Genomic DNA, 10104 nt, shown 5'->3' on the forward strand with positions numbered 1-10104 from the left:
AAATTTGTTAGTCTCTAAGGTGCCACAAGTACTCCTGTTCTTTTTGCCTCATTAGGTTCATGTGTTTGAGAAGTTCTGAATTGAAAAGTTTTATTTTTTTTAAAGTAGCTGACAAGTAAAATTCATATCAGTATGCTGTGTGCGGACCTCCACAGCTAAGCAGGATAATGGGTACTCAGCACACAAACAACTAACTCATGCCACTGTACTTCAAATCCAAAAGCTCGTCATTGAAAATGTTGTTCTTTTTCAGAATGTCATACCCAGGCTATCCCCCTTCAGGCTATCCTGCTTTTCCTGGATATCCCGTAAGTATGTCCTGTTTTTTAAATGCCTTGTACTTGCAGTATAGGCCACACCCTTGTGACTTTCTCCTCTGTCATGCCATGTGCTGAGGAAATATTAGGGCTTGGCTACACTTGCAAGTTAGAGCGCATTAAAGCAGCCCCGGGTGCCCTAACTCCTGAGGTGTCCACACTGGCAAGGCACTTAGAGCGCCTGGACTCTGCAGCTGGAGTGCTCCTGGTAATCCACCTCCACAAGAAGCATAAAGCTTGCTGCGCCCTGGCTGAAACACCCGGGCGTCAGTGTGGATGACGTGTTGCATTGCTGCGCTGTGATTGGCCTCCGGAAACGTCCCATAATCCCCTGAAATCACATGGCCACTCTTGTCATTGTTTTGACCTCAGCTGCAGGCATGTGGATATCCCCTTTCAAAGCTCCGTTTCTGACAGCCAGCATGCTTATCTGCTCCGGGACAAAGCAAGACATTACTGTGGAATGCTGCTGTTTTGAGTGTGTGTGAGAGAGAGAGGCGGGGGGAGGGGGGTCTGCTGCTGTCTGAACTTACAAGACAGCATGCTGACACACTGCCCCCCAAAACACACGGTCTCTCCCCCCACATACACACAATACGCTCCCTGTTACACTCCCCCCCATTTGAAAAGCACGTTGCAGCCACTTGCACACTGAGATAGCTACCACAATGCACTGCTCTTTGTGGCGTTGCAAGAGCTGCTAATGTGGCCACGCCGGTGCGCTTGCAGCTCACAGTGTAAACACACGGCAGCGTTTTCCCTGCTAGGCTGAGAGAAGCTTGGCTCAGTTTTGGTGATTTGTTTTGTAACTTGTCGATTCTCTTGATTTTCTTTGTTTTTCTGGATAGTCTTGTGCCTCTTGTCATAAGAGCAGTGTTTATTCAGTAGTTTGGCTCTACGTTTGAATCCAAACTTTGTGACTCACTCCCCATGTATATAGAAGTTCAAGGATCTTCTGATCTGGGGTTTCGCTTCAGCCTATTATACAGATGATATTTGAATCTTGATCAGTCTTTGCTGGAGTTCACACATCTGGTCGTGGTTCAGGTTCAGCTGTAATACCCTGTAGATCTGTGGCCTGATTTTTCATAGGTGCTGAGCAAACTGCAGCTCTCATTAATTTCAGTGAGAGCCGTGGGTAATGAGCATCTTTAAAAATCTAGCTTCTTGCTCATACACCACGAGGATTTGTCTTTTGCTGAGGATACAGAGCAGTTTAGCTAATTTGTCTTGTCTTTTTTGGCCATTTGGCTGTGGGACTTCATTCCCCTTGCAACTCATGAGTGGATGATCTAAGATTCCACTGAATACTCCTGGGGGCATTCTGCACCAAAAAAATAAAAATTCTGCCCACAATATTTTAAAATTCTGCAAATTTTATTTCAAAATACTACTACATAATCACACCAGTTTCAATTATTTTGGTAATTTATTTCAAAATACTTGTCCGCAAGTATGTCTGTAACAATACAGACACACACAAAAACTCCCCCAGGAGTAGAGAGTTAAAGAAACCCCTATGACAACCCAGTTCCTGTTTCTCTGCACCCTTCCCCCCTCCCCAGAGCCCAGCCGGGGGGCCAGACACTCACAACTCCTCCCCCCCCCCAGCCAATACACCCAACCCCCCTCCCTCCCACAGCTCAGCCACAGCCCCCCGGCCCAGATACCCACACCTTCTCCCCGCTGAGCACAGCTGTGGGCCCCCCCGCCCCCAGCTCAGATACCCGCACCCTCTCCCCCTGAGCCCAGCCGCGGGGTCTCCAATCATTAGTACTACCAGCAGCCTCTGTCTCAAGTTAAGAAGTGGAAGAATAGCTGAATGCTTTTAGATCAAATCTCCATTTAACAAACAGAACCAAACTTTTTTCCCAGAAAAAAGAACAGGAGTACTTGTGGCACCTTAGAGACTAACAAATTTATTAGAGCATAAGCTTTCGTGGGCTACAACCCACTTTTTTTCCCAGAGGTGCTGAGCACCAACAATTCCAACTGAAGTCGAAATTGTGCAGGACATCTGAAAATCAGGCCCTGCTTTTTTAAGGAAAAATCTCTAACCGAGGGTTTATTGTTGGTAAACATTCATAGTATGAAAATTCATAGTTCATAATTCATAGTATTATGTTGGTGAGAAGTACCCTTTAAAAGTACACAGCTTGAAATCTGGTCAAATTCAAAAAATGAGTTAAAAGTATTTTCAGATACTACACCTGCCATTAAGCTTTCTGCCTTGTCTTGTCAATCACATATATTATTTTTTTTTTTAAAAGTGTGTTTTCTTTACCCACTTTCTGTGTGAAAGATTCATACAAACAGGGGAAACCGTGAAACTGACTATATCCAAAGTGCTGTCAAGATGGACAAATAAAACAAATCTGAAAGAAGCGAAATACCTTTTCTCTACTCTTTCAGTTATAGCAATGTTAGGCATTTACTATAACCAATTTATTATATTATAATGCAAAAAGTTTTCAGACAGAAGTGTGATTTTTTTTTTTAAAGTGGATTTGTCCCTTTAAAATAATATTACATGGGAAATGGGAAGTTCCTGATTACTTATATATGGCATATAAGGAGTTGGACATCAATAACAAAAAAGGAAGCGGGTAAGAGAATGTTTGCAGTAGCAGTCCCAAGTTTACTGAAGAGTTTTTACCTAGCATTATTGCAAGACACATCACATTTACTCTACAAGTGCATACTATAAGTCAAATTTAGATTGTGAAAACACTTCATTTGTAACATGTATTTTGATCAATAAAGATTTTCAGATAAATTTTGAATTCAAGTATCATTAGTCATTACACTGATTTCAAAAGTTTTGTCACCATTCTTCAAAACATAGCTCATGACAGCCTAGGAAATGGAGATTAACAGTGCAGCCTTGAGTGTTATATGGTCTTCATTTCCAAAAAGCTTCAAAACAAACTTCAATCCAGCAGAAGAGGATCAAAAACAAATCTAGAAGCCTGTGGATGGATGAGCTGCACTGGAAAATTTAAGCTAGTTTGAGAACTGTAACGTGATCAAAATAATTCATATGCAGTAAACTCAAGTACTGTGCATACAACACAGCTGCATTTATCATTTATGTACAGTGATCTGCTAATATATTCAGAATGTATCCTAACAATTCTAGTGGCACCCTTTGTGCAGCTATAGTTAAGGGCTTTATCAGCCTTGTCTGTTACAAACCTCTATTTTCATGAGCAAAAGTGCTGCACTGGATTCTGAAATGCTAAAGTTCAATCCCAGAAACACACTTGATTTCATTACATGAATAATTGGAAGATCTTAATTTGAGTTTGTAATGAAATATTGCAGCTTATTCATTGTGGATTTATTGCTTTGCTAGGCTTAAAATATTTTAAAATGTGAAATGATTGCTATTCTGCCTAAAATGAGTTGTACTGTTAGTGTTAGGTTTGTCAGCGAGAAATTTACATTACAATTACTTCAAGATGAGGTGTCTGGCCTCTGTATTGTCCCAACAGGCTGTGAAGTCATGAAGTCATACTGACAGTGTTTTCCTTAATACCCCACTTTGCTAGCAGGTTTTGCTTCTGCTGGGAAAGGCTTAAGTGTGTTTTCTGACTCTCTGAAGTAAATATAAGGGAGGTGGGAGTGGCCTTCTGGGCAGGAAGAATCTAATGTGTGAGCTGAGCCATCCAGAGGTAGGAAACTTGGGAGCAGCCAAGCCTGAGAAGGTTTGAATAGAATTTTGTTGTATTGTTAATTTCTGTTAATAAAACCAAATCCCAGGAAGTGGGTGAGTATGAACTGTACATAATGTGTGGGCTGTGTTTGCAGAGCAGTTTGGGAGTGGTAGCTGTCCAGAACTGATTTACAATGAACCAATTTGATTTATATAGTCATGAACTCTTTATTTCAGTAACTCTTGGATTGCATATTTCTGAGATCTCATGTATGGCTATTAACCCATAGGAACTTCCCTCAGAGACCCTAGTCAATTTTGAATGTGCTTGTTTCAAGACCTGTATTTCATTTACTGCTCGTCTTGCTTGTTAAAGATCAGGCTCACACTTGACAAGGCAAATACATTTTGATGCTTCCATATCAGTACTGTGTTTTTTTAACCCAGTAACAAGAGTTAAAGCAAGTTCATCAATGCAGATTTTTGAATTTCTCTTCTTTGTTAAGTCAGACCTTATTGTTAATTAAGTTGTGCATACTTTGGTCGCTAGAGAGAGAGAGTCTTTATTCCCTTGTCTGTCCCTAGCAGATACACAAGTATTCTCTACATTATCTGTTTTCAGCCTACAGGACAAGAATCTGTTTATCCACCTGCTGGTCAATATCCCTATCCTGCTGTTCCCGGAGGCTTCCCTCCTGTGGGAGGTGGTGCATATCCTGCAGCGCCACCAAGTGGTGGGTTCCCAGGAGCTGCAGGATACCCTGCGCCTGGAGGCTACCCTGGAGCTCCCCAACCTGGGGGGGGCTACCCTGGAGCTCCCCAACCTGGGGGGATGCCATCTTATCCCGGAGGTAATATTCAAGAACACTGTGCACAGGTTATTTCCATCATAATCAGTCCCTGTATTTGGTTCAGAAAATAAAAAAAAAAAGCTTTGTCTAGTGCTTATTGCAGGAGACTGGCACGCAGAGCTCGGTTCTGTGTAGTAGGCAATATTAATATTACAATAGCACCCAAGGGCCGAGGTGCTGGGCACTATACAGATTTGGAAAGAAGCAACCAGTGTCCGGAAGGGTTTACAATCTAATGATACAAAAGGGTAGGGAATGGGAATACAAACAAATGAGCAGGTTTGTTTTGTTTTTAACTGGGGTTAGAGGAAGGGATGAGGAAGAGGAAAGAAGAGGAATAGGCAGAGTTTGTCACTAGTCCAGTCACGATCAGCAAGCTGGGTTTTGTTGGCAGCAGGGCAGAGGTGGAACTTAGTGGGAACAGGAGAATAAAGAGGGCAGGTGGGGGAGGGGGAGAGGGAGAGAGTGAGTATTTGTGCTCAAAGAGAAAAGGCAGAGGAGAGCTGTGCAGGGAGCCAAAGAACAGCTATTAGAGAGCACGGTTAGGTGAGAACATTCAAAGGGGAAAAATCAGAAAATTAATTTAAACGAGTTCCTGATAGAAACCAGGTATGATAGAAAACCAAAGTTCTGAAAGCACATGAAGGTCTTTCAGCTGTCGGTTCTGGTGGTCTGTCCTTGGAACTGGCTCCCGACTCTGAAATGCAGCCTATATGGTAGCTCCAGCATTTGGTGAAGAGGCAGGAGGCATATTTCCAGTTATGCCACTGACATGCCGTGTGACCATGGTCAAATTGCTTAATCTTTTTGTGCCTCAGTTTCAGATAATGGGTAAGTAATTATGCTCTTGCTATTGAGTCTTATTTAATTAATAGCTATCAAATGCTTTATGCTCTAATCAAAGGGACTATATAAATGTATAATATTAGAATACATTTTTTCACACATTTCATTAGGGAAAGGGCTTTAGGATTATTGCTGTGGATTCAGAAGTTTTGTTAATTTTGATGGCAAGGCTCTAAATACTGAATGTACATTATTATTCATGCTCCTTTTCTACCTTATCCCCATTTAAAAAATAATAATTCTCATCTGCACTAGCTGTCAATTTGCATTGTATTCCTAGCACATGTGGTCTGGGTAAACATTTATTATTTCTTGTTTCCTGCTCTGCCTCTCTCCAGAGCCAAACTCTGACATATCAGTTTTTGAATAACCAAACAGAATTCTCAGGAAAGCCCTCCCCCCCCACCCCCATGTCATGGAGTGTGGGGGGAGACAAGGCCCTACACCCCCAGCTTCCAGCGATTCACCATGACTCTCAGCCAGCCAGTAAAACAGAAGGTTAATTTAGATGACAGGAACACAGTCCAAGACAGGTCTTGCAGGTACAGACAAACAGGACCCCCTCAGTTAGGTCCATCGGGGGCAGGGGGGAAGGGAGGCCAGAGCCCCGTTGGTGGACCAGAGCCCCATCTGGGCTCCTCTCCATCTCCCTAGCCAGCTCCCAACTGCAACTCCCTCCAGCCATCTTACTCAGCCTCCCCCCCCGGCTCCTCCCCCCAGCCTTTGTCCAGTTTCCCAGGCAGAGGTGTCACCTGGCCTCCAACCCCCTTCCTGGGTTCTTATGTTACCTGCTTAGGTATCCTCCCTCAGGGAAAGTCTCCCATCCCCCACACAGACAGCCCCAGCAAAACTCCCCTGCAACCTTCCCAGGCCAATACTCCCCACTCAGTATTCAAAGAACACATTAAGAACAGTCCCACTTCGTCATAACCCCCAACTAATGTTATTGCTTCTGTCTGACAATTACCAAAGGTCAAACTGCAAGCTTTATGAATTAAACATATATGTGTTTTCCCAAGTCTAACATTATTCCAAAGGAAAAAAACAAATGTGTTTCTCAATACTTCACCTACATAAATCCAACCCAAAAGCTGCACAGACTTATTTCTGAAGGAGATGAAGGTAAATCAGAAATGTTACTACTTTTATTCCAATCTGGTGTCTGAACTCACGAAGCATGGTAGTAGCTTTTCAAATCTTTGTATAAATTACTAGGATATTGTTGTCTGTGTCCAAAGATTTTTAGTTACAGTTGCATTACACAACATCCTACTCTGTTTTTATTATAAATCAACTAAAATTTAAATTACCAAAAAACCTCTATTTTTTACCCCCTTTTTCCCCTCTAGCTCCTACAGGTCCTGGGTTTGGTGTCCCCCCTAATGGATCTGGCTTTGGTGGTTATCCTCAACCTCCATCTCAAACCTATGTGGGAGGTGGACCAGCACAAATACCAGGTAGGTAATGGGGGTGTGCATGTGCCTGTGTGTGCCATCCTAGTCAGATATCAAAAAAGTCATATACCTAAGAGTTGCACCAAGGAATTCCAGGTTAAGAAACTGAAATTATGCCCTCAGGTCCCTCTGTTGTTCTTAGCTATTGCAGTTGGATGCTATGTATGTTCTTATGAAGGACAGACAACTCCTGATGATTTCTAAGACCAATGAATGACTGACAGGAGAACTCAAATCTAAATAAATACTACATATATCAGAAAAGGCACACTTCCTGTTGCTGTTTATTTTCATATAGTGTTTGGGATGCTGTTGCTTCTTGATCCTGAAGGCCGTTGATGAATTGTGAAAACCAGAATGCACTAGTGATCAGTGCCTGTATGGAGAGGCTTCTGCATAGCCCTGAGAAATATGTGCAGTGCTCAGCAGTAAGAGTAAATCTCTATGCCCACACTGAACTAAGCACTTGGGAGTAGGGGGAAGTGTAAAGGAGGGTAGGCAGGTGCTTAAAGGCAACCCAGTGAATGCAAATGATGTGTGTCAAGGACATTTTAAGGATTTTCAGTTGCCAGCTAGGCAACTATCTCCTTGAATGCGCTTAAGAGTAGCACTTAGAAGAGACTGAGAATGGGGACAGCTATGAGGGCCATCTTAGTTCTTTTAAGATTGCTTCACTAACTTTAACAGTGGTTAAGCCATTGTTAACATAACACAAGTTTGTATGCCCACCTACATATGAAGAATAAAATACATATGTTCCAATGCTTTCTAATGGAAAACCAGATTACTTCGGTCGTATTTTGCTTTAACAATTGTCAGTGTATCACTCTTTATATTTAAGACATTTGTAAGTGATTTAATCTTCACTCTAGTCAGCTGTAGTAATTAGAATATCTTTAATACTGAACTGCTGAGCTCCTTTTGGACACCGGTTGTTCCTTAGCTCTGAGTTTCCTGGCTTTTGTCATAGGGAGCAGGGGTTAGAAGGGAGAGATTTCACTAGCTCCCACAGCACTAGTAAAATTGCTTAGCACTCTTGATGCTTTCTTACTAACGTGTGTACTGGAGCCACTCCTGTGGCTTATTGGCTGTTGCTAGTCATTCCCATGGTTTCCACAAGAGCTGCAGTTTGCTGAGTATCATAGGCAACTTCATGTGTGAAAACAGAGATTATGTATGCAAAGTTGATAGATGTGTAAAGTGATGCATTATGAAATAAGATGATACATTGTACTATATTAACTCTGTATTAAGAAATGACCTTTTTCTTTTGCTTTGTTTTAAAATTTTCCTTTAAGTGGGATACCCTGGTGGACAAGTACCTTCCCCAATGCCTAGTCAGGTATGTATTGTACTACTTTCATAATAAAACTGAGCAGTACATTGCAGTTTTCATGGGGAAAATGACAGTCTGTCTCTTTACAATAGTTCTGGGTGGGTAGGCAGAGAAGAGGAGATGCTGGTAGTAATTCTGCGGACAATGTTACAGTCTGTTCAGTAATAGCCCTTTATGTGCAACATGATACCAGAAGAACTGCTATGAGAGGATACAGTCCTGTATAGTCAAATGCATTGAGTGCATAGGAAAAATATAAGGCAGATTCTCTTTGCAATCCTGAGTATTACTATGTTACCAAATACTGCAGTATGTGTCTAATTCTATTTTTGAATAGCACATGCTTGACTTTCCCTTTGAATTGGGTATAAAGGTCCAATCTTGGTCAGTGTTGCCAGTGACTTCACTGCAATGAGGATTTGACTGAAAGTTTTCAAAACGAATGGCTTCTTTTTTTCCCCAGTTACAGAATGTTTCAAAATCAGCTATCACATCAGTTACTTGTAATCAGTTTAACTAATACACTTTTTGGGGAAAGTTTGGCTGGTGTGAGAGGTATAAATTTGTTCTACTTTGTCAAACAGTCCTAGAAAATGGTTAACTTCCCTTCAATGGAAAAACACTTCTTTGTTCATGGTTTTATCATTTGCGCTGCCAATAGTACAATATAGCACAGCTGGGCAATTGAAATAATTTATAGTGTTACTATTATACACAATGAAGGGGAAGGAAAAAACTTGTACAAAAGACAGTCTGAGATAGAGTCCTGCAGGATCCACTGCCATAATAGCAGGGGCGTGTAACATGTATTTTGTTGCAGGCAGGATTGGGTGGGCAAAAAAACCAGATTGTGGTAATTTGTGGGAAAACAAAATGCAAGAATAGCTACACCTGCTGTTTAAGTTGACCTTATTATCGATCACTTAGTTTGAGCCTCTTTTTAAAATTTATTTCTATCAGAAACCTAGTGCTGTGAGCAGTTTTTCCATTAATTGTTTTCAAAAAGCAATAACAATCCTAACATATACATAATTGGAATGGTATGTTTCAAATTTCAAAATTCTAAAAACAGTACTTAAGCAGTGATTTTTTAAACTTACTTTTTATAATAATTTAAAAAATCTACACCTTTTAAGGTAAAACTGTGGTGCAATTTGCTTTGATGTTCTGTGTGATATGCACAACGGCAGTTTGTCATAAATAGAATTTCAGCAATGTAAAGCAAGCTTTTCTTTTCTTTTTTAAATAACCGTTTTAATACTTAAATTGAAGTGAGGGATAGAAGGAGATTTGATGTCTATTATAACAGGAGTTAAACAAATCTTTCCTAAGCCATGTAAAAAAATACTACACCTCTACCCCGATATAATACGGTCTAATATAATGCGAATTCGGATATAACGCGGTAAAGCAGCGCTCCGGGGGACGGGGCTGCTTTACCGCGTTATATCCGAATTCATGTTACCGCAAGCGGTTCCTCTGGCCCGTCCGTTACTTGCTGCGGCCCTCCCCGGGGCCCCCCCGCCCCAGCTCACCTACGCTCCGCCTCCTCCCACGAGCGCGCCACAGCTCCGCTTCTCCTCCCTCCCAAGCTTGCTGCGCCAATCAGCTGTTTGGCGTGGCAAGCCTGGGAGGGAGGAGAAGC

At 41.8% G+C, this 10104-nt stretch overlaps 1 protein-coding gene across 2 annotated transcripts in view; it reads left to right on the top strand.

The window, feature by feature from the left end:
• ANXA7 (annexin A7) overlaps nt 1–10104 on the top strand; it is a 53402-nt gene that overhangs the window by 12774 nt on the left and 30524 nt on the right. For both annotated transcript variants that reach the window (XM_024218767.2, XM_024218766.3), the window contains exons 2-5: nt 254–308; nt 4595–4823; nt 7019–7126; nt 8422–8465. In XM_024218767.2, coding sequence (XP_024074535.1) covers nt 255–308; nt 4595–4823; nt 7019–7126; nt 8422–8465 — 435 coding nt within the window. In that variant the 5' untranslated portion in view covers nt 254. The remainder of the gene's footprint in view (nt 1–253; nt 309–4594; nt 4824–7018; nt 7127–8421; nt 8466–10104) is intronic.

The sequence above is a fragment of the Terrapene carolina genome, unplaced genomic scaffold, assembly GCF_002925995.2.
Source record: "Terrapene carolina triunguis isolate 2854851 unplaced genomic scaffold, T_m_triunguis-2.0 Scaffold310, whole genome shotgun sequence".
Classification (NCBI taxonomy): domain Eukaryota; kingdom Metazoa; phylum Chordata; order Testudines; family Emydidae; genus Terrapene; species Terrapene triunguis.